Below are 23440 nucleotides of genomic sequence, written 5' to 3' on the forward strand. Positions count from 1 at the left end.
TCGGAAGGCTGCCCGCAAAGGTCATTAAACACTAGATCGGTCGGGTAAGGTATCCGGAAATTGATTCAATGTGTTTTATCAACGTATCGCCCTGCGGTTTCGAAAGAAAAACACTGTACCCCCGGGCTTGCTCGTTTATGTGACGTCAGGAGGGGCAACAGCTGCCCCGCGGCAAGATCTTCGACAACACAATGGGTCCACGGGTCGGCGAGCCCCACAAAGCAGTTTGTCGGCCGAGTCCCGGGATGAGAGCACTTCCCTAACGGGTTTCTGTAAGGTACTTCCGGTAGGTACCTTACACTTTTATGGTGTCACCTTGATTTCATCTCGAATACCGGCACCTACGCCAACTTGAAAGCCTTAAAAAGCCACCTTTAACCAACCCAGGCAGGCAGGTACCTACCTACTACTTGTGGAGGCAACCGATTTGGAAAACCCGAAATCCCACACTTCAATATTGCAAAAGAACCTGAGTGGGAGACACCTCAACTCCCGTACTGCAACACACCTCAAATCCCGTCTTCTTTACCTGTATGTTCCGTACCTACCCCGGTCCTCTATCTGTTGGGCACCCACGGCATCCTTTTCCGCCAGCCTTGTGACCTGCGTAACATTTCCTATCCCGGTGAGACATACAGCACAGCGGGGAATTGCACCCTTTATTTTCCCCCGACTAATTCGATCCTAGCGTCCCAGCACTACGGTAACATCAACTACTCGCTTCAATTCACCAAGCATCCCCCGTTTCGACTTGCACTTCTCCGGTTCCTGCACGCACGTCTCCTTTCCGCTTAGCCTGGATGCCCAATATTTCACCACTCGACCTTTGTGCAAAGCATCAACGCCGATCACGGACGGGCAGCCTTGTGGCACCGATCCCTCCCGATCTTCCGAGCTAGATCCGGGAAAGGATACACCCACTTTGGGGCTCGGCTTGGGGTTCGAGTTAGACACAGTTTCGGTGCCCTGAAGCCAGGCGAGACTACCGACGCGGACTTCGTCATCCCACCGGAACAGGGTCCCCTCCTATTCACCGGCGTTTTGAGGCTCGACGGCCCGATTAATAACTTAGCTGCAGCCCTAAAGAAGCACAGGACTCGGCGTAGGTATGGCAGGCGCCGAGACAATCCGCTCGGAGGCAGGGAGTCCTTGTCCCATCCAGGAGACAGACCAGGCTGTTGACGAGTCGTCAGACGTCGACGGTGACTTTGCTTCGCGTCAAAAGATGCTGAGCCGAAAAAGGAGGGCGGCCAAAGACAGCCCAGAGGTCCGCCTTCAGAAGGCCCTCCCGTTTCTCGGAACCTTCGCGCCCAATATCCGGCCGTTGACAATCAACGACCTTGAAGCATGTATTGCGTTGGAAAATGCGGCGTTCCCTAACCCCGAACATCGGGCGTCGCCCCAAAAGGCAAGTCTTCGCCACCGCCCGCCCCTGTCCGCAACTCACTAACACGATCTGCTCTCGGGGATCACAGATCGCCTACCGCCTCACTGTCTGCCCGGAACTCAGCTTGGGCGTCTTCCTCACCGTCATTCCTGAGCGGGCCGCAAAACTAGGCCTCGAGACGCTTCCCCACGCCAAGCCCGTCGAGACGGGCCGCGCCGATGGCGCCGTGAGCGTGCTGCTCGCCCACGTCATTGCGACGCGGTGCCGGGGGGATATCATCACTGATGCCGATATGGCGTACCCAGAGGAGTGGCGAAGCCAGGCTGGGCGCGCCGCCGGTCAGGACGTTGGCCACCAGGAGGGCGGCCGGACCGTCGGTCTGCACTCGCTCGCCGTGCTGCCGCGGCTGCAGCGCTGCGGCATTGGGCAGACAATCGTGAGGGCCTACCTGGATCAGATGAAGTGCTGCGGGCTGGTAGATCGTGTGGCGTTGATTTGCCAAGACGTGAGTTCTCCCTTGTGTTTGGGGGGGTGGAGGGGATGGACCTGAGGGGAGAGGGAACCGGCGGAGCTAACGAGTGAGGTCATAGCATCTCATGTCCTATTATCAGCGATCTTGGTTTAAGCACCTCGGAGAGAGCAAGGCACAGTTTGGGGGAGGCGGGTGGCATGACATGGTAAGCCTCTTTCTCTCTACCCTTGACTCGAGTCTGGAGTCGTGTCTGTCGAGGTTCAGGACTCACCGTTAAAACAGATCTATGATTTACCCCGTCGTGAAAAAAAGCCACCAAAATCTTAGAGGGAAATGGAGGCACGAGGGAGGAGGGAAATGCGAGAACCGGAGGATCTGGATTGGATCGTGGTCGACTGAATTGAGGAATAATGCCGCTCTCGTTGGGCCGGTTGCATTGGTGGGGCTCCATCAGCCCGTTGCCGAGGGATTCGGTGAAGCGGTCATGCCCGAGAGAGGATGCCCAGAAGCGGCCTCTATTTTACATCGATGCGTTTTTTACGGGCTGTTTAGGCCGCGCCAAATAGATAGACGGCGCAGGTAGTGCCAGATTACCCAGCGCTTGACCCTCTGGATCAGGGCGGGGTTACGACCCCGGAGCGTCTTTACACATCAACAGCCAGTGTTTACTCAAATTTGCGCCTTCCTCCCATTTAATCTGTCGCCTTGTACTTGGTCCGGTACTCCTCCGTCCGCTTGATATTCTCCTCCGACGCGAGCCCCTTGACACCCTCAATGATATCATCCAGCGTAAGAATGGCCAAGATAGGCAGGTTGTACTCCTTCCTCAGCTCTCCAATCGCGCTCGGCATCGGCTTGCTATCATCCCCATCCGGCGAAGGCAGCTTCTCCATGCGGTCGAGCGCAACCACAATCCCGGCCACGATCCCGCCCTCCTTCTCAATCTTAGCAATAGCCTCCCGCTTCGCCGTACCCGCCGTGATCACATCATCCACAATCAGCACCCTCTTCCCCTTGAGCGGCGCGCCCACGATGTTGCCGCCTTCCCCGTGGTCCTTGGCCTCCTTGCGGTCGAACGAGTAGCAAGTGCTCTTGCCGTACGCGGCCGGGTCCAGCTGGCCGAGACGGATGGTCGCGGCCGTCGCCAGTGGGATGCCCTTGTAGGCCGGGCCGAACACCACGTCGAACTCGAGCTGGCCCGCCCGGTGCGCGTCCGAGATGGCCCGCGCGTACGCCGTCGCGATCGCCTCCAGCAGGTCCGCCCGGTAGAAGTCCCCCGCGTTGAAGAAGTAGGGGGAGATCCGCTTGGATTTCAGCTCGAAGCTGCCGAACTTGAGGATGTTGCCCTCGAGGGCGGCCCGGAGGAACTCGGCTTTGTAGGGGGCGAGGGCCGTCATTTTGGGCGGTTGAGATTGCGGGGTTTTCTCGTTTGTTTCTTTTCAAGGGTGTTGGCCGTGAGTAGTAGGTGGGTAAGGATCGGATGGGAGTGAGTCTTCTGCAGTGCTGTCTTAATGCCTCCCGGCTCCGGGGGCCGCCGCAAAGCTGAAGAACCCCTCCAACCGCGAATTAATTTCTTGGTGGGGTTGATAGTGGGGTGCGGAACTGGTGGATATGCCCCACTTGCAGATTGGAGATTTTGAGCGCGCACACCGCCCGACTTATCTTATCGTCGAAATCGTGCGGTTCTGCAAAAAAATATTTCGGGGGACTTTTGGGGACGGCATATCGACACCGCCCCGCCAGGTGCTCCCTATCTGTAACCTCCTCCAACCACCACCCTCGCCAGATCCGGACAGCACCCTGCGAGTTGCCCGACATGACCTGGAAGGACATCGCGCCTGTGCCTACGTAAGGGACCAACCTGTATGGATTGGGTAAATGGTTGGGGCAAAACTAATTTTGTTATTCTACAGGGCACAGGAATTCATTGATATCATCCTCTCGTGAGTTTACTTGTTGATTTGCGCTTGGAGGATAACAGAGGCTGACAAAATATCAGGCGGACGCAGAGGCGATTGCCAACCCAGAGTATGTTGGCTCGAACAACGCAGGATTGGGATATTAGCTAATTCGCAACACCAATTAAGTCCGTGCTGGGTTCAAGAGTATGTGTTCCTAATGGGAGGTGCTGTTTGATGTTACGGGCATCTGCTGACATGCTATAACAAACAGTTAGCAGAATCCGAGCCTTCTACACCCGCAAGGTCAAGTCAGTATTCCCAGACAGACGATCCAGCATTCTTTAAGCCCACCGTGCCCTCCACCACGATACCGACGAAGCACTCGCGAACCCCGGCGCTAACTTGCGACATCCAGATTCACGCAGGAAACATGTAGCGAAAAGTTTGGCGCCATCGTCGCCAGCTTCCCTATCCTCACCGACCAGCACCCCTTCCACCGCGACTTGATGAACATCCTTTATGGTACGCTTTGCCAGCCCCCGGGGAACATCTGGGAGAATGTGTGTGACAGTTCAGGGGAGGATACTGACGGCCCTGCTAGATGCCGACCATTTCAAGGTGGCCCTTGGCCAGGTCTCGACGGCGAAGCACCTGATTGAGACGATTTCCCGGGACTATGTCCGCCTCCTGAAGGTAGACAATACGCCGGGGCTTGACAACCCCCAGGAGTAATCGGCTAACCTTCATGTAGTACTCGCAAAGTTTGTTCCAGTGCAAGCAACTCAAGAGGGCCGCTCTTGGTCGTATGGCGACTCTCATCAAGCGGTTAAAAGACCCCCTTCAATACCTCGACCAGGTTCGCCAGCATTTGGCCAGGTTACCCGATATCAACCCGACGACACGCACTCTCCTTGTTGCCGGTTTCCCGAACGTCGGCAAGAGCTCTTTCGTCCGCTCAGTAACTCGCGCGGATACCCCCGTTGAGCCTTACGCTTTCGTAAGTTGTACTCCGAGTATGGATTCTTGGAACGGTTGCTAATGAATGAACTAGACGACGAAGAGTTTGGTATGTACCAGTCTCAAACCCCGGCAGCGGGGCATGCTAACAATAGGGGACAATAGTTCGTCGGGCATCTGGACTACAAATGTACGTTCCACACACAACCCCTTGAGTTCATTTGATGGCTGACCTTCGTTTTGTAGATCTTCGGTACCAAGTAATAGACACCCCCGGAATGTAGGTTACGCCCATTAATGGTCACGAGATGGCAACTCAGGCACCTTCGAGTCTCCCCTGATCTAGGAGTATCAAATCTAACCTCAACAGTCTCGACCACCCATTGGAAGAGATGAACACGATTGAAATGCAGAGTGTCACAGCTCTTGCCCATCTCAGAGCCGCCGTCCTCTTCTTCATCGATATCAGGTACGTTACTCACCCCCTTCGGGTGCCATACGGTTCTAACCATCCGCAGCGAGCAATGTGGCTACTCACTTAAGGCCCAGTGCAACCTCTTCAAGTCCATTAAGCCCCTTTTCGCCAACAAGATGGTGTTTGTCGTTCTGAACAAGATGGATATCAAGACCTTTGAGGATCTAGAGCCGGAAATGCAGACCGAGCTGGAGGACTTGACAAAGTCGGGCGACGTAGAACTGTTGCGCGCTTCGTGCGCTACGCAGGATGGCGTACAGGATGTCAAGAACCTGGTGTGTGAGCGGCTACTCGCTGAGCGGGTGTCCCAGAAGCTCAAGGCCGGTACTGCAAGCAACGGTACTCTCGGATCTCGTCTCACTGAGGTCATGGCTCGTATTCACGTTGCCCAGCCGATGGACGGTATCACAAAAGAGACGTTTATCCCGGATGCCGTCAAAAATCTCAAGAAGTACGACAAAAACGATCCCGAGAGGAGACTCCTGGCAAGGGATGAGGAGGAGGCGAATGGTGGTGCTGGTGTCTTCAACGTCGACCTGCGCAAAGATTATATTCTCGCCGACCCGTCGTGGAAGCACGATAGGATCCCAGAAATCCTCGATGGCAAGAACGTCTACGATTACGTCGACCCAGATATCGAATCGAAGCTGGCGGCACTCGAGGAGGAGGAGGAGAGGCTGGAGAAGGAAGGCTTCTACGAATCTGACGAGGACCTTGGCGATGAGTCCGAGGAGGAGGTCTTGCAGAAGGCCGAATACATCCGCGAGAAGCACAAGCTCATCCGCAATGAGGCGCAAATGCGCAAGTCGCTCAAGAACCGGGCCTTGATCCCGCGGAAGGCCCAGAAGAAGCCCTTCTCCCAGCTCGAGGACCACCTCGACCAGCTCGGCGTCGACACCGAGTCGATTGGCCTGCGGGCACGGGCCGAGGTGCAGGAGACGCGCGGGCGGTCACTCGCGCGCAGCCGCACCGGTACCGTCGACCCGGACGCCATGGATGTCGACAACGGGCCCTCGGCCAAGGAGCGCCTGCGCTCCAAGAGCCGCGTCCGCGACCGCTCCGTCATGGCCACAAACCGCCGCGACGACGGTGTGGTGGACGAGGTAGCGCGCACCAAGGCCGAACGCGTGGCCAAACTCGGACAGCGCAAGATGAACCGCATGGCGCGCCAGGGCGAGGCCGACAGGCATATCGGCGCGGCGATGCCGAAGCACTTGGTATGTTCTCACTGTCCATTAATTTACTACTGCTTTTTGAACAGGCTAGCTAACTTGTGTTCCTTTTCCTTCCATAGTTCTCTGGCAAGCGCACGATTGGCAAGACTTCTCGCCGTTAAAGCGTTATCTGTCAGCTTGTATGTGGAGTACGCTGGCGAGAGGTGGTTGTTGATTGGCATCGAGGCTACCTGGGTTCCAACCCGGTCGTTACGACAGATGCTTGGAGTATGAGCGCTACGTAGCCACAGTATATGCAGGGTGCTTGGTGGCTGGCGCCGGGGTACTTTGCGTGATGGGGATGCAAAGTGTGGGTGAAGAAGTGCGAAGTAGGGAAGGGAAAAGGGAGGGGGAAAGAGGGAGGGGGAAAAGGGGCGGAAGCGGAAAAGGAAAGATTACCCCGTGTCCGTTGGTCTTTGCTGTCGATATATCTTGTCATGTTTCTCTGGCGCTCCGGGATGAATGGACTTTTTTTTGGCCCGTTTACTTCGTTGTCCTTCGTCTCCATTCACTTCATCCCACCAAGGCAGGACTTGGGATAAACCAGCCTAGACTCACGGCCTATGTTACCCTCCCTCTTGTAGCAGAATGGACAAGACAAGCACAAAATGATTGGGTCACTCGCTTATATTCATGGTTATTATGCCTAGTATATCCCATTCCTCGGCTTCTCCCTTTTGTTTTCGAGCTCTGCCCAGCTTACTCCTCCTTGGTAACCTGGATTCCCTCCCGCAGCCCCTTGACCACGAGCTTTTCGCCGGCCACGCGGCGGTAGATATCCTGAACGTCGTCGGTGGTGGTCTCGAAGTGGCTACTGGCGTCGTAGCTCTTGGAGATGAAGAGGTTGTCCTTGGTGCCGTCCTCGAGGGGCTCGTAGAGCGGGATGGGTGGGCCCTTCGCACGTGGGTATGGTTAGACATTGTTGGGAACCAGATGAGAGGGAGAGGAAGTCTTACCATGAACTGCTCCTCGATACGGCCAAGGCGTTCGATACCGGGGGCTAGTTCGAGGTGGTGGTTGGCCGTAGTCTCGGCGATGGTAGAGACAATGGCGATCCAGTAGCCCTTGGGGCAGACGTTGTGAGCGGAGGAGACGCAGGCGATGTAGATATCTGCCATGGGGCGTTAGAGGGCTGCTTGTTGGTAGTGAGGACAAAAGAGAGACGTACCGTTCTTGCGGCCGACCTGCGACTGCGGGATGATGATCTGGCACGAGTCGCTGTCGTTGGTGCTGGCGAGGGGGTGCTTCAGGATGCAGATGGCGCGCAGGACGTGGCCGACGACGCGGACCTTGTTGGGGAAGTAACTGGGGTCACCGATGATGGTCTTGGCCTTGGTCTCGAACTCCATCTCGGGGTCAACACCACGCATGGTGGCCTTGATGCCGACGGCCTTGTCACCTTCGTACACAAGCTCCTCAACGCTCGTGTTGAGCATGTAGGTGCCGCCGTAGATGGCACTGAGACGGGCGAAACCCTGGGGCAGTTCACCCAGACCGTAAAGCGGGTAGATGTAGGGCGACTTGCCATAGCGGGCCACACTGTTACCGTACAGACGCAGGCGCTCGATTGCCTCGGGGGCACCGCCCTTAACATCGAGGTACGAGTCGGTCTGGTAGAGGGCCATGGCGTGACCGGCGAAATCCTTGGTGGTGGCCTCGAGGCCAAACTTGTCATAAACCTCCTTCATTGTGCAGGTGCTCATGTCGAGACCTAAAAAATAAGACACGATTCCGTCAGCCCATACGGTATTAAGGTTATGTTGAACGAAGGAGAACATACCCTTGTGCGTGCTCGGGTCCTTGGGCTCGAAAGAGCCGACCCACTCGATGAAGGACTTCATGCGGCGCTTCTCAAAGATACCCATCAAGGGCGAGCGGAGGGCCTCGGCAGCGTCCGAGGGCACCTTGGCGACGGTGGCCTTGGACCCGGCGCCCTGTTGGACGTAGCTGCCAGCGACCTGCTTGAACTCCAGATAGCGTGTGACGTCGGTCGAGACGAGGATGTTGGTGAGCTCGCCCGAAGACATGAGGAACTTGGGCACCAGGTCGATGTTCCAGTCGTTCAGGCGGCCGTACTGCTTCCAGGGCTCGGTACCCTGGGCATAGTTACCATACTTCTGAAGAGCTAGACGCGTCGGAGGTCACGGTTAGACCGCTTCTATGTATAAGGGGGAGGTGGGGGGCGAGTCGGGTTTGGGACGGCGGCAAACCATCTCGAGGATGACCGATGCTGCATCACTGTCGGAGAAAAAGATGTCAGTTTAGTCATCTTGGGCTGGATCGAGACAAGGAGAGATCATGGAGAAGCGATGCACGCACCCGCCATAGTGGTCGTTGCGGTCAATGTGCAGGACCTTCTTCCCCTTGACACTCAGCACACCCGACAGGATGCACTCAGTCAGCCCAGTGCCCAGCACAATGACATCGTACTCCGGGGCGATCTCGTCGGCCATGGTGAGGTTTGTTGTTTGTTGCTAACTAGCTAACGGATTAGAAAGAGAGAGAGCTAAGCTTTGGAGCGAAGATCGGCGGTGGATTCAAGGGAGCTCCTACGTAGAGAAGAAGTCAAAGAGGAGCGACGACGACAAAAACGATGGAAAGATGGCTGTGGGACTCGATGAACACCAGGTCCGGATTGGCTCTGTTTTTGATGCGTTGGGCTTGTTATTAGGTTCCCAAGTAAATAGGAGTCTGGATCCCAGGGAAGCACGAGGTTGCTGTGGTGGGGGGGATCACTGAGGGGTGGAGGAGCCCCGCTCTGGGGCTTCTTTGGAGCTAATCCGCCAGCGGCCGCCTGTGATTCGATGCTTAGGACAGGCGGTCTGGGGGGCTCGTCTCGGCTCATTAATGCTTGATATTGGCCGTGACGCTCCTCGTTTTGTTTAGAATCTCGGTTGGCATCTCACCATGCTATTGTTAAACATGGGGGACCTTGGCTGAGACATTATTCCCATCCAGGGAACGCCCAAACAAATGTCCAATACACTATCTGTACAGGGGATAGATATACCGACCGTCGGCACCCACCACACAACGACGGCAGCATGCATGCGTGCATGCAGTGCATACAAGTGGTTCGTCCAAGACACGGCCGCCCGTCGCCGTGTCTCGCCCAAATTGAGCCCGAGAAAATCCGCGTAGAAGAGTGCGGTACGGTCCGGACCTCGTTCACCATAACATGATCATAACCTCGGGGTGTCGGTCTGTTGCTGAGATGAGGGTATCGTCGCCGACTCAGGGGTAGCCGCTGTCGCGGGCTCCGCCTTCTCTACTGCCTCCTCCGTAGCCTCAGCGGCCTGCTGCTCGCCTTCGGTAGCTGCGGCATCGCTGTCCTCAAGGAAGTTGCTCGGGGTAAATGCCGGCCCGTTACCGGTTAGGTCGACTTCGGGGTCCTTCTCCGCCACCTTGACGGCATCCTCCCACGTGTAAAACCGCTCCGTCAGGACGTGCTTGATGGAGCGCATAGTCTGCCGAACCTATTGCCCCCAGCAAAACACACATCTGTGGACAAATCCATTTTTTCCCCTTTTCTTGGGCCCGGGAACCACAGAAAGCTTTCCCCCCCCCCCCCCCCCCCCGGCCTTCCTAGAAAACCCAAACTCACCGCATTATCCCGCTCCCTCATCTCCGCCTCACCGAACCCCAACCCGCTCTTGTTGCGCTCCCAGTTGGCCGTGGCGATGCGGTTGCGCTCCTTGGCGCACACCCACCACAGGCGGTGCAGGTCGTCCCACGACTTGTGGCGCAGCTCCTCGGCGGTCCAGCTGCGGCCGTGCTTGGCGATCTCGGGGGGCGAGTTGACGACCATGGTGCGGTTCTGGAAGAACTCCCACAGGCCGTGGTCCGGGTCCGTCTCGATGGCCGGCAGCTTGTTGCGCGGCACCGGCCGCGGCAGCGGCTCGTCCGACATGGACAGCCGCCAGCGCGTGCCGCTGCGGTGGATGGCCGACTCGCCACGGTGCTTGCTGTTGTCCCTGTAGACGCGGGCTTCGCGGTATTTGTGGCGTTTCAGAAGGGCGGCGGTGGTCGAGAGGGAGGCGGTCTGTGTCAGAGGGCGGAGGGGGGAGGGTGTGGACGATGATATCCTGCCGAGTGCCCCCATCGAGGGCCGCATCGCCGCAGCGGCCATGGTGGAGGTGAGGGGTGGGAGGGTTGACGGGAGGACTGGCGGTGGGCTGGGGAATGCCGCGGTACGGTTGTCGTTGGTGTCACTCCCTAATTGATGGTGACTGAGCTCTGCCCGTACCCTAGATAACGCAGCTAGACCGGCAATGTTCGATATCGGGTGGGCAGCGCAAGAGGTTCGCAACAATGGACCCGCGAACTTGAAAATTTAGGTGGTCCGAGCGTTGATAGACAAGCGTTCCCGAGCGCATCCGTCGAGAGAACCAGGTGCTAACAGCTGCCAGCTCCCAAGCCTTTGCGCTCCCTCAACACCAAATGATATTCTCACCATGAATCAAGTCCAAAGTTTCCCAAAAATAAATAAACCAATCTCACAATAATCCTCTCACACCACCACAATGTCCCTCTGGAAGTAAGCCACCTCTCACACCACCACCACCTCCCATCCCCAACCCCACCCCAACCTCACCTCCCCCCCCTTCCCCCAAAACCAACCTCCAACCCACCAACCAACCACTAACCCCCCCTCCCCCAATAAACCAGGTCATACACCAACCTCCCCCCGAAAACCAAACTCGCCTTCGGCGCCGGCCTGCTCGCCTGGGGCCTGCTGGGGCTCACGTTCGGCGACAAAGTGGAGTCGAAGCTGGGGTACACGCCGACGGAGGCCGACAAGGCGGAGCTGCAGAAGCTGGCGCCCAAGATCCACGTCGTGGAGAGGGAGAGGGGGGGGAGGTCATGAGCTGAGTTGGGTTGGGCGGGTGCGAGTTTGGCTGGGGTGGATTGGGTTGGGTTGGGGTTTCTCGCTTGGTTTTATTGTGCTTGGTTCTTTTTGGGGAAGGGGACGAGGGTGATGAGAGGGCATACATTACGTATCTGGCTTAGATGGGCCCAGTGTGTACGATGTTGTGGTGACGGAGCAGGATGGGGTGTGGTGCTGGCGATCGGTAGAGAGGGTTCCCTAGGCCGTGGGGAAGGGCAGGGGCACGACGTGGGAATTGGATGAACTCTCCAACGACCCCCGGGACGGAGTGGACGTGGAGTTAGGGTGTGGGGGCTCACAAACCGATGTGTAGCTCGCAGGGAGCCGGAAGATGTTGAAAAGAAACAAATACCCGAAGTGAGCGAGACCGACGACCCGTCAGGACAGAAGAGTAACCCGAGAAACCAATCACGATGCTTACCGACTTAGAAAAAGGCTCCCCGATAGCGTTTAATTGTAAGTATGTACTATTTTCGCCTCTCAATGGCGCCTCCTGGCCAAGCTCTTCCGCAACGCAACGTATGTAATGTTTGACAGTGATGTACATCCCGTGGCCCCAAAACGTACTTCCTTCTTTTCCCACTGCCCTCCAAGTGAGAGTCCCGTAGAACGGTTCGCTGTTTCCTTCAAAGCCATCTCCCTCCAACACCATCACTCCTCCCAGAGAAGTACGTCCCCGAGTCTTGCCAACTGGCTGCCGACCGTTCCACGCAAAACTAGGAATAGGTCAACCAGAGTAAGAGTATAATAGAGTCGAAAACGCTCAGTATCGCCGGCGATGGTCCACTATACCTCCCCAGCCATTCTTCCCGCAGGAACCGAGGACGAGACCCATGAACCGCCTTCTCGCTCTATTTGTCGTCGTCGAATGTGAGTAGCACTCTAATGCAGAACTAGGAAATCTATCGCCGCAACCCATCCTCATGATGCAAGCAAACAATCCGCCGCGTGCCAATCTGATGCAACAAGGGGATTGCCACGACTTTTCTCTCAAGACCAAAAAAAAGGCGCCGTTGTTTGAACGAGAGACAACAAAAATGACGAAAAGGCCCCCGCCGAAAACAAACGAAAACAAAACAAAACAAGAATCGTCGAAACGCCGTTGATGCAGAAGGGATGTGTGCTGGTCACATCATGCCCCTATGATTATTGCTGGTTCTGCATGCTCCCCCCCGAAGCAGTCGGAAAACCTGGCGACTTCCTCACCGTCGAAAGTGGTCGAAAAAGTTGTGTCATATCGAGCGTCACATCCTTGGCCCCGTAAGAGGCATCAATATCACCAACGGATCCCAATTCTTCCCCTCGAGAAGCCCCGTCTGTTAAAACCCACTGCTTCACCGACTTTAAAAGATGAATGACGTAGGCAAACCGCTGGTCCGGCGCCATCTGCAGGTCCGTTGTCCGCGTGCTCTTGAGTAGATACGTTGCCAACCAATAGAAATGGATCCCATCCCTAGTAAAACCATATCTGCGGGGGTTGACGGCCGGAGAAGGTGGAAACTGGGCGGCCATGTCGTGATCCCAATTGTTCTTGAACTTATCCAGCGCCGTCATGAGTGCCTTGACGGTTGGCGCGTCTAGGAGATTGGCTCCCAGATCGACTGGAGTTGCCCTGCCGCTGCTAGTGGGGCTGCTTCGCGCCCCAACAAACCATGCATGCGCAGGGACAGGAGTGCTCGAACGATTCAATATCGCGGAGCCACCTTCCAGTTGAGCCCGCCGCATGATACCGAGAAGCGCATGGATTAGGATGAATTTGCCGAACAGATTGGTGGACTCCGGTTGGATGCGATAGTTGGTGTCGAGAAGGGCTTTGAGCACCAGGTGGGTTTGAGGCTGATTGCTTTTCCGAGCGCCGTCAGGGTTGCGCATTTTGGCGGCCTCTGGCCCTTGCAACCCGAGGGCCTGGGCACATTCATTAATGTCGTTGGCATCCCAGGCAGCATCGTCGGCCGGTAACGGAAGACGAATCTCAAAGGGATCAAATTCGGGCCCCGTGTTGAAGTACAGGCCGAGAGCCGCGTCATAAAGGAAGATCATGTACATGGTCCGGATGCGCTTCTCTTGTTCCACCCAAGCGTGCCAGCTAAACTGGGAAACTGGGAAGTTCGAGAGGGTAAAATCAGCCTGGTGGAGCATGCTGTACATCGCACCCTCCGTTGTGAGACGGAGCAGACCAGCCTTGCGAGCGGACGACGCAATGAGGGGAAACGTTCTCCGTGCCTTGTCGCGTTGCAGTGGAGTCCCGTGCCAGGTAAAGAGGTTCTGGGTAAGCATGATCGCCTGCAGCTCCTCGAGATCTGTCTTGTTGCTTCCGAACGACGCCCACTCGTACCCGGCCTCGGGATCGCCAGCGTGCAGCAATGACGCGAACATGCGAGACGAGCCTTCGAGGGCAGCCTTTAAGAGGTCCATAATATCGCGAATGTTATCCGAAGGTATCCGGTCCGAGTAGCAGGCCCCGACGCAGCACATGGCTGCCAAAAGGCCAACATGGGTCTCCGTGGCGCGGAATGTGGGAATGTGCAGGATTGAAACATGGGCATGGAAATTGGTATAGTTTTCGAGGAAGTTGCGGACATTATCAGAATGGAAGTAGAAGTCGACGAAGCTGGAGGTGGCCGTGTTAGCACCGGCGGGGGAGGACTGTAAAAAGTTGAGTATCTTGCTGGAGAGCTGATGGTAAGTGTTCGGATACGACGACGGTACTCCCCACGATGGGAAGAGGGATGAGTCGCTGGAATGGTCGTCAGGAATGCCAGCCGCTCGTGTGGAGCCGTGACTAGGCTCGGGTTTGGTTACGGTCTGCATCTGTCCCTGTCCGGTATTAGGTGGGATCGAATTGACGTAGGTAGAATGCGCACCAGCCTGGAACATTTGAGACCAATCGGTCGAGTTTGACCCTCCAAACATGGGCATCCCGTTTTGGTTCTGCGGCATGCTGTAGTTGGCCAGCGACGGGTTGATGTTTGCCGTCATGTTGTTTGCGACCTCACCGCTGTTATAGGGCTGCTCGAAACTGGCAGGACGCGTCGACCCGCCCATCACTGACGCGGTCATGCTTCTCCTATCACGGTTCGCGTCGTCGGCGATTCGGTTGATGCTGTTAGATCTTGAGAGCTGGCTTTGGTCGTTGGCCACGTTGCTCATGCCATCGGGGGCGGGAATGATGCCAAACGGATGGACCATCCCGTCGGCAGGCATGTTTCCCATACCGCTGATATGGTTAACATCGCCTTCGGTGCCCAGCGCCTTCTGCTGGGCAGCGGCATTCTTCTTGACGTGCGCCTGGGGGTGCGAGAGGTGGCTAGCCCCGGTCGGGTTGCCTCGGCGGACAGAGCACTTAATAAAGTGACGCTTGAGGATATCACTGCGGGAGAAGGTGTCGTGGCACAAGACACACATGTAGGGGCGGTCACCGGTATCTATCAGGGGTTAAAAGTCCAGCTCCCAAATGAGACAAGAGGGGGGATTCGCGCAAGACTTACGTCTCAGAAGGTGGCGCTTCAAGTGCTTGGCATGCAAATAAGTCTTGGTGCAGTGAGGGCAGGGAAACTTTCCATCGGCGTCCTTCTGGGGAATCTGGTTCTTGGCCTGGGCGGATCCAGGAGCAGGCGCGGCAGGTCTACCTGGAGCACTAGGCAAGATCCCTCTCCGACCCTGCGAGCCGACCACGTGCGTCGGTGGGTCACCCTCCTGGATCAAAGAATTCTGCGGTATCAGCGGGCTCTGGTTGTATGTCGAGGCCATTCCGGGCTGGGACATGACGCCGCCAGCGGGCATCGGGCGGAGCACGGGCGGGGCGCGGTTACCGGCGGTGGCTGGGGCCGGGGCAATCGGCTGGGGATGCGAGGCCGCCGTAGTAGTCTGCGGCATCATGCTCGACGAGGCACCAGGGTAGGGCTGCTGCTGGTACGTGTTGTTGCCCATCATGGGATAAGCGTTCCCACGGCCCGCATTCTGCGGAGGCGGGGGCGGGTAGCTTGCCATCGTGCCCGTGGAGCTCGGGGTGTTGGGGGTCGCTGGAGTCCTGGGCGTGTGAGGATAGCTCCCGTACGGGCTCTGTTGCATAACAGGGTTGCTTGGCTGGAGCGGCGGCAGCGTGTGGGGAGGAGCTGCCGAAGTCTGAGCCTGGTGGTGGGAGTGGTGCGCGTGATGCGGGTGCTGCTGCGTGGGAAGATGCGGTGATGCTGCTGACGAAGAGGGATAAGAAGCCACCGTCGTGTTTATAGCATTCGCCGAGCCGGCCAGACCTTCCATAATCCGTCGCTCAAAAACCGTGTAGTGGCGAGCACAAAAAAACCATCCGAGCCGGAGCGCGAAAGGCTTTGTGTGCTGCTATCGAAGACCGACGACGGTGAGTGCAGCGATGTCCGAGGCCTCGAAGACGCGACAATGGGAGGAAACGAAATCAAATCAATCGTGCGTTTGCACGCGACGACGACTTTTACGATGCACTCGAGCCGATTACGCGTCGGCAAGTTGCGCTTCGGCCTTGATGCCTCGAATTGGCCTCTTCTTTTTCGTTTTTCTTTGCCGTCCTGTTCAGATGCAGGGACGCGGATGCGATGCGTCGTTGAGAAGTTGTGGGACCTGCAGCCGCGTGATGGAGTTGTCAAGACGCGCGACGTGCTGAAAGGTGGAGAAAAGACCCGAAGCGGGAAGATGAGGCTCAAAGGCAAAAAAGAGGTAGAAGTGGAGAGAAATGAGGAGGTATGAGTGGAAAGTCGGTGTGGGGACAACCACTTTTCTTTTGGTGCTGCGCGTCCTCTTTAATGTTTTGGGAAGGGGGCGGCAGCTGCCAGGGGACTTGGCTGATGCGCGGGCGGCGGGCAGCAAGGTGTGTGGGATATCCGATCCCCAGCGCGCGAGCAGCCGTTAGGAAGGTGCCGTTGGGTGGAGACACCACCTGGACTGGGACGTGGGAAAAATTCGAGGTCCCTGCGGGAAGATGCAAATGGACCCGATGCAGGCCTTGGGCACCGAGAATAATGAAGCGTTATGCGTGGAAAGTTTTTAGTTTCCGGCTTCTACTTTGCACCTCGAATAGGGCGTTCGACGCGCAGTGCCTTTCGCGTGGAAGGCAGTTTTGTTGTTGTGGAAAAGAGATGGGGCACACGCGAAGTGGAAAGAGGAAAAGGGAAAGTGGGTAAGAACCATGGGCAGAGTTGGGTGGGAAAAATGGAGGGAGGGTGCCACAAAATGCCAGGTGGGAGGGTGCTTGGACCACTCGCAGGCGAAAGGGGAACAGGCGGGAAAGCGGGAAATATTGAAAGAGAAAAAAAAAATACGGCCAGTCCTTGCTGTTTACGGTCATGTTGGCAGGCGTGTACCGACCTACCTAGGTGGGATATAAAGTGCGCGCTTGCAGCAATTCCCCTCTGCCACTGGATGGCAACATTTCACTGGCCCGCGATCATCCGGTATCGCTCGCGCAAGATCTCTTCTGCATTATGATTTGCGACGACGACATGTACATGAAGCGCTGCTGACGTCTGTGACGCGCTTGAGCCGGTAGAGGGCGATGATCGCAAAGCCAGCGAGATAAGGAGCTACCTCGACCATACAGTATCGATATTTTGGCGCACCCACCATGCGAGGTATTCGGGGGTCACCCAAGAAAGCAGGGACTGGGATCACTGTGCTGGGCGTTTTGGCGTTCCAGCTTCCAAGAGAGGGGCAAGGGGCTCCCGTCGTATTCTTACTGTGCAGTGAGGAACGACAGGGACATGCCGGCCAGCTGTCTCGGCGGGATTCTGGACACATGTGACGAGGAGTCACCATTCACCTAGCGGGACGAAGTAATACCAGAGACACCGTACTTGTATTAGGTACTCGGTCGTAAGTGATTTGTGTCAGGTTAAAATGTAGCGCATTCCATCGCTGCGAATCGGTGGGTGCTGTCCTTCTCAGGCCAAGTCCATGATCTCCGGTACTCTTTTGATCCAGTAACCTTAAAATATCCGAGGGAGTTGTTTCCTCCTTAATTGCCTTTTTCCTTCTCGCAATCGCCCCATTCCCGAGAGGAATGAAATTGGCTAACTTGTCTGGGTGGTAGACGGCCAGCCTAACCAAAAGAAAGCCGAGTGACGTTGCGACCTGGGCAGTCTCACACTGTGCGCTTACTGGGACTCGTGTCTGGGCGCTGAGAAAGCGCGCGCCACGCATTCCGCAATTGCCACAACACCGTCATCCCGCCATGAAGACACGCCATACAAGTTGTCAGATCTCAGTCACAGTCCGTTCAAATGGAGGCGCAGAATGCCGCTTTCTTTGAATGTGACAAATGTGAGAAGAATTTTATTATCACCCCGCCCTTCGCGTGGCGCGATACATGAGACTCGACCATGTGTGACCTCCCCTCGGTAGTTGATCGACGATTCTTCAGCGTGACGGGGGGCTGGATAACTCTCTTCAGCAGTAAACACATTGTTGAGCCGGCAAGGTCGGGTATTCATCGGTGAAGGCTGCGGCAAATATGCTAATTACGACTGTGCCACCAGCTAGGCTCAGCAAGGCGGTCTCATCATGACTCGTACCCCCATGGCGCGGTTTCTCGATATCAAAACACCACGGCGAAAGCCGAGAGAAGTCAGAGCAGAGGCGAGTAACTACCGCACGGACTAACAAAGCGCGGGCGTTGATGACAGGGACCAAACCAATCCCTAGCATTGGTCAAAGTCCTCGCGTCGGGCGGTTAGCCTCCCATTGTTACCTGCTGTGATGCTTCTCTCCTCTGAGCCATCACATCGATCTTACTTCCGGACCATGGATGAAAGAGCGTGGCTGCCAAGACGCCTGAGTTGCGGTGAGGGTCGCTTTGCTGGTTGCCGCCGGGCGCTTCGGCTATCTAAAGAGCCGTCGGATGCTGGACCTGCATTCCTGGATCTGGGCTCGCAGCACCGGCTTACCGGCTCTCGACAGAGTAATATTGCGACAAATTTCTGTCCCGAGTTGTTGTATCCTGTCTGTGCCATCACACGTGCGACAACCAACCCTTGTGGATTGTTATCAGCCACTTCGCCGTCCCGCCCCCCACAGACATCCTCCATCTTCGATCCCAAGAGTTCAAGCATGGATGGCGGGAGAACGGCGGGGCCACTGTGGGTTGATTTCGGGAGCGCACCGCCCACATCCCTCCGCTCAAGCGAACAGATCCTGACGGTTTCGGGGCGATGATGTGCAGCATCCACGAGTCAAGTTTGTTGAGCGAAACTGGCCGAGACGCGAAATCCTCCCCTGCTCCCTGTCTACCTCGGCTTTGTTGCGCAAGGGCCAGCGCAGCGAACGCCGAGAGAGGAGGAAAAACACAGTTTGTCACTTTCTGTAATTTCCGCCATGATCTCGCACTGTGGAAATCTTGTACATACCATACGGTCTCATCGGCGGATATGACGACGACTCGGCGATTCCAGAGGCAAGCCTGCGGAAGCGGGCAAGGTGCTTTGTTCGAAGAACAAGCGAGTTTTCCTGAGGCAATGCCACGTCCTGGAAACGGGTAGCATTCTGATTTGGCTATTTTGCCCGGTTCCCGCGGCCTCGGCGCACAGCGGCGATATCGGATATTCTTCCGCCATGAGCGAGAAAGAGAAGGCGAAAGAAAGGGGAAAAAAATCAGTCATGCTCCTCACAGGACCTCGGCGAAGGGTTACGTCCTTTGAATACCCACATGGCTAGATCAGGCACAGCGGCATCGAGGCTGCATCTTGGATCTCTCGAGAATGTCCTGCTGCGCGTCAGCCGCGCGCGCATGTCGGCGTGGAACGGCAGCCGCGTCGCATGGCGTCGGATGAAAGTGGTCCCCTTTCAAGGGTCTGGTGGAGAGGTGGGCGATCCAAGAACTGAGGCTCTGGGAGGGTCCGTATCATGAACCCACTCCTGCGGGTTCTGTGTGACGTCTAAAACAAATTGGAATAATGAGGGGCGTCTTCTGGAAGCCGAAAAGCTCCACCAAACGAAGAAATGTCAATATCAAGTTCATCTGCCCCCAACCCGGGTCGGTCACGGCACTGACCAGCCTCCCCCAACGTTCTGACACGGAAACCAAAAACGAGAACTCAAAAGCCCGCCAAGGAACATCGGGCCTTTCCCGGCTGCACCTCCTAAAATAAGGGCACATTGCGCCGACAGCGACGGACCTGCCACGTTGCTCGGAACTTCCAGACTACGGCATGCAGGGCACCTGCCATTTCAAACTGCGACAAGCGGCGACCGGCACCCATCGGCTGCTGCCTCTCGTTGGACTCCTCGGACAGATGTCGGCAGAGGGAGGGGGGAAGGGGAAGAGGGGGGAAGAGCGGCAAGATACCTCCACCACAAGGAAAACTCCACCACAAGGGGGAAAGCCCTGGTCTATCCCAACCGAGCCAGCCTTCGGATTGGCGCTGCAGGGCTAATCCCGCGCCCGCCAAGCTCGCTGGCAGAACAAACATCCGCTTGGCCTCGGGGGATCGAGTTACGGGATTCGAGGGGTAAAACTGAAAAGACGAACCCCTCCCCCCCGCCCAAAAAAAAAAAAAAACTAACACTGTCCTTGGTGTGCGTTTTCGGTGACCCGGAGTTTTGGCTGAATCTGTTGGAAGGATTGGGCCGTTCGCTAACTACACTAAAACCGAGCAAAACCCGCTTGCCCCACCGAGGCAGATGTGGCGTTTACGATTGCGCGAACCAGCGGCAGAACCGGCTCGGGGGTTCAAGCTTAAAAAAAGACGTGACCCCAAACTTGAGACAAGTCGTGACTCCGTACATATCGTCCAGCTGCCTTGGGCTGTGCCGCATCAAGGATGAAAGATCAGCGCGGCTGCCGCGTTGGGAGAAAGCTCCAAGGTGTGAGTCGGTGACGAGTTGGGATAGCTGCGCAGAATACCTTACGCAGACGACAACAAACTGTGCAGTGGTCTGTCCAGGTCCTGCATCACCCCCGCCGCATGCGTTTTCCAAAATAACGGCAACTCGGCGCGATAAACTACAGAGGTATCCAGTTGCCTGCACCAGCCGCAGACCGAACTTTGCCCGACTGCCAAGGTGCCCCGAATGCTAGTATTAGGCTCTCTCAGGCACCCCGCTTCTTCAGGGCGGGCAGCGACATGCCGCACAATTCCAAAGATCACGTCAGTGCCCATCTCCGGATGAGCGGACCCATCCTCCAGACCACCTGGGAAGCGAGCGGCCCCATTCCTTGGCATGATCACGGAGTTTTTGAAACGATGCCCTGCTCATCAGTCGTGAAAGTTGGGGGTCCACGACGCAAGGCAAGGGTCTCGGCAGGACCTCACGGCAATTGTGGACCGAGATCCGGCAATCAAATCTGAATGCTGTCTCCGGCGGCCATTTTGATACAGGGACGGAACCTACCAAGGACCGGACGAAGTAGGGCATTTCTCGCAAGCCATCTCCCTTCCTGTCTCCCTTGTCTCCCTTCATCCGGCCACCGAATTCCATTAGAAACCAAATCTGAATGCCAGAGGTTGGCGGCACTTCCAATACGGGCAAGCCGCACCAAAATATTGGCCATGGCTCGAGATCGCCGCTGGGATCTGGCTGCGCCGGTTCAGGCAACGCCAAATCCCACCCTGGGCCACCAACCTCGGCTTGGCGGAGCTTGACGGAAGACAACCGATCCCTGCTGGCACACGCTGCGAATGGGTCCAAAGGGACCGCAGACTTCGAGAATTTGGCCGAAAACAACGCGACCTGAACTGTTGTCGGGGGTTGCCGGTCTAGCAATGACACTCCACAACAACTCCAACAAAGTAACAATAACATCAGTCAATGAAAGACGGCTTCTCTTGCCTGCAGCGTTGAGAGTCTCTCCCATTGCCCGATCAACCCGATACCATTCATTCATTGGTTGGGCATGCAGTCTGCTTTTCCTTCGATCTGCAAGTGGTTGCCTCATCGCGTCAGTATGACAACCAAGAAGCAAAGCTTTCTTGCTCGTCGCCTAGTTTCTTGAGAGCTAAAACCTTGGCCAGGCTTCTGGGCACGCTTGCTCGAGCTCCCGACTTGATGTTATGGACGTTTTGGTTTCCTTCCTTATCCTTTTCATTCTCGACATTTGCAATCAAGCCATGGCAAACCCTGAACCCGGGGCTTTCTGCGGTAACCTCCATGATTCACCCAGCCCTGCTGATTTTCCATTGGGACATGCACGCATTAATAAAAAGAACACTGACAACCGCGTGACTTCTCCATTACTACCTCAGGATAAGGGGGCTCTTGGCTCGCCCCTTCTCATATCATAATGACAATGGTTGAAGGCGGTCTGCCGTACTATGTACACTAACGTGGCAAGCTACCAAGGATCTCCCGTGACCCCCACCCTTAGCCAATGACATTCCCTATTTGGGACTTTTTTTGATCAAAGATTGTGTAACGCGAGATCCGGACCAGTGGTCGACGCACAGTGTCCAGACCCAATGCCATCCCGCACACCGTTGCTGCTTCCCGGATACAGCAACGAAAATGTACCGTTAACCCGCTTTAATGCCGGCTATCGGGCAGCGGAAACCACGGTTGTGTTCGGCAAACCGTCGCATTTCCAACGACAGCCGAAAACCCATAAAAAAAACGGTTTAATAATCGAAGCGCGGATTGCGCAAGTTCGGCAGCCTCCGTGTTCATTCGACACCCAAGTTCTCATTGTGTAACACCCATCGGGCCGTTTCACCGTATGTTTGGTTCCTGAGGTCCCAGCTACCGTCTGATGTGCCGAACGAGGGGCGTTATGTCAGGGTGGTCAAGTCCGAAACCGAACCATCTACGAATGATATGTGGGAGGCCGACACGCGCTCGAGTAAGGTCTGGCAAAAAAAAAAAAAAATTACCGGTGCCAATTTCAGAAACAGGCGACTAAGCTAAAACACTCACCGCCTCACACCGTCGGTCAGGAAGCTAACTATCGATTCTCTCAAACCTCGTGAGCATCGGCAGTTGCCAGTGGCACGCCCGACCCCCCGATTCCAGGGTTGCGGCCGACATCGTTGTTCCCTGTCTCTTGGTCATCCATTTCAAAGACTCGTACCTGGAATTGCTCTGTCCCTGGCCAAGACCACACAGGGGGGCATCCCTGGATCCGTTTCGCGGCCGCCCGCCTCTTTTCGGAGAGTCAAACCACGAACAACAAAACAACGAAAAGTTGGCACCATTCGCCTCCTTGTTGGTTGCAGGAGAAGGCGGAGGCGGCAGCTTCTCGGCGAGTCGGCGTTCTCCGGCGTCGGCCGTTTATTGCGCCTCCCCGAGGCTTTCGTTGCCTCCGACGGAAAAGGCGAAACTTCGGTGTCCCCTTTTCCGAGCGAGGCCTGCGAGACTTGCATGTTTTCGAATCGTGATGAACCGCTTCGAGAGGGAGACCAACTCGATCTACAATGCCCTGTGAATGTCAATTCCCGCGTCAGGCGAACAAGAGCAACCCCGCGTGCGAGGCGCGTATGAGACCCAATCGCCATCCTAGAACTCGGCTGGACGACAACACGGAGGTCTGGATGTACAAACCAAACATTCTGCAATGACGTGGCCATCTTTTAATACAGCAATGCCTCGAGTCCGTTCACTTGCTGTTCCGTGACTGGAGACCACGTTGACAAGCAGACGGTGCGATGAAGCACTTGAGCGAGCAACTGTCTTGCCTAGGCATACATAATAATTAGATGCTCTGCCGCCCTTATTCGTGTAATTGATCTCTTGGTGACGGATCATGATTTGCTTCTCGTACCCATTCGTCGTAAACGACATCATGTCACATGCCAGCGAATGCGAGCTCTGGCGTTTTGTTCTTCGAAGCTGGTCAGAATTGTCTAAACTTGAGAATAGGAGGTATGCCGGCAAACCCATTGTCAGAAGGTAAAGGTAGATTTGAGATTTATGTTATACTAGAATGCTGTGCAATGATTGCTGGCAGTAGCCAATTTTAACCTCGGGGTTCATATCACAATTGCGGAATTGTTGAAACCCAGAATAGGGGTTAACTCCAAAATAGTGGTGTTCTTAAACGCGTTGAAGGAAGCCTTACTGTTCCATCTTTAAATAATATACAGTCTCCTCCATTTACAGAAAGATAAGTATATAGCTCCCTGTAATTGAAGGTCACTAGACCGGAATAAAAGAAGTCTGATACACCCCACATGGTCCTCATAACTACCGAATTA

General features: G+C 56.0%; 8 protein-coding genes across 8 annotated transcripts; 3 read left to right on the forward strand and 5 right to left on the reverse strand.

The window, feature by feature from the left end:
• Positions 1-1108: 1108 nt before the first annotated feature.
• On the forward strand, positions 1109-1937 carry CHGG_04812 (uncharacterized protein; the record flags this gene model as incomplete). Its single annotated transcript, XM_001224025.1, has 2 exons — positions 1109-1267; positions 1476-1937. 2 exons carry the CDS (start codon positions 1109-1111, stop codon positions 1935-1937), a joined length of 621 nt encoding a protein of 206 aa, XP_001224026.1.
• Positions 1938-2551: 614 nt separating this feature from the next.
• On the reverse strand, positions 2552-3256 carry CHGG_04813 (orotate phosphoribosyltransferase; the record flags this gene model as incomplete). Its single annotated transcript, XM_001224026.1, has 1 exon — positions 2552-3256. One exon carries the CDS (start codon positions 3254-3256, stop codon positions 2552-2554), a length of 705 nt encoding a protein of 234 aa, XP_001224027.1.
• Positions 3257-3675: 419 nt separating this feature from the next.
• CHGG_04814 (uncharacterized protein) lies at positions 3676-6462 on the forward strand (the record flags this gene model as incomplete). The annotated part of the gene is made up of 12 exons (XM_001224027.1): positions 3676-3707; positions 3773-3802; positions 3859-3887; positions 4032-4068; positions 4176-4282; positions 4362-4453; positions 4512-4757; positions 4883-4907; positions 4964-4997; positions 5088-5186; positions 5236-6409; positions 6454-6462. 12 exons carry the CDS (start codon positions 3676-3678, stop codon positions 6460-6462), a joined length of 1914 nt encoding a protein of 637 aa, XP_001224028.1.
• A 643-nt stretch (positions 6463-7105) lies between these two features.
• Positions 7106-8859, reverse strand: CHGG_04815 (uncharacterized protein; the record flags this gene model as incomplete). The annotated part of the gene is made up of 5 exons (XM_001224028.1): positions 7106-7300; positions 7363-7517; positions 7575-8117; positions 8187-8531; positions 8694-8859. 5 exons carry the CDS (start codon positions 8857-8859, stop codon positions 7106-7108), a joined length of 1404 nt encoding a protein of 467 aa, XP_001224029.1.
• A 729-nt stretch (positions 8860-9588) lies between these two features.
• Positions 9589-10535, reverse strand: CHGG_04816 (uncharacterized protein; the record flags this gene model as incomplete). Its single annotated transcript, XM_001224029.1, has 2 exons — positions 9589-9882; positions 10011-10535. 2 exons carry the CDS (start codon positions 10533-10535, stop codon positions 9589-9591), a joined length of 819 nt encoding a protein of 272 aa, XP_001224030.1.
• Positions 10536-10929: 394 nt separating this feature from the next.
• CHGG_04817 (uncharacterized protein) lies at positions 10930-11273 on the forward strand (the record flags this gene model as incomplete). Its single annotated transcript, XM_001224030.1, has 2 exons — positions 10930-10943; positions 11075-11273. 2 exons carry the CDS (start codon positions 10930-10932, stop codon positions 11271-11273), a joined length of 213 nt encoding a protein of 70 aa, XP_001224031.1.
• A 1167-nt stretch (positions 11274-12440) lies between these two features.
• Positions 12441-15284, reverse strand: CHGG_04818 (uncharacterized protein; the record flags this gene model as incomplete). The annotated part of the gene is made up of 2 exons (XM_001224031.1): positions 12441-14719; positions 14783-15284. 2 exons carry the CDS (start codon positions 15282-15284, stop codon positions 12441-12443), a joined length of 2781 nt encoding a protein of 926 aa, XP_001224032.1.
• A 6875-nt stretch (positions 15285-22159) lies between these two features.
• CHGG_04819 (uncharacterized protein) lies at positions 22160-22609 on the reverse strand (the record flags this gene model as incomplete). Its single annotated transcript, XM_001224032.1, has 2 exons — positions 22160-22209; positions 22318-22609. The coding sequence occupies 2 exons, from the start codon at positions 22607-22609 to the stop codon at positions 22160-22162; spliced, it is 342 nt and encodes a 113-aa protein (XP_001224033.1).
• Between the last annotated feature and the right edge of the window lie 831 nt (positions 22610-23440).

Source organism: Chaetomium globosum, genomic scaffold (genome assembly GCF_000143365.1).
Source record: "Chaetomium globosum CBS 148.51 scaffold_4 genomic scaffold, whole genome shotgun sequence".
Classification (NCBI taxonomy): domain Eukaryota; kingdom Fungi; phylum Ascomycota; class Sordariomycetes; order Sordariales; family Chaetomiaceae; genus Chaetomium; species Chaetomium globosum.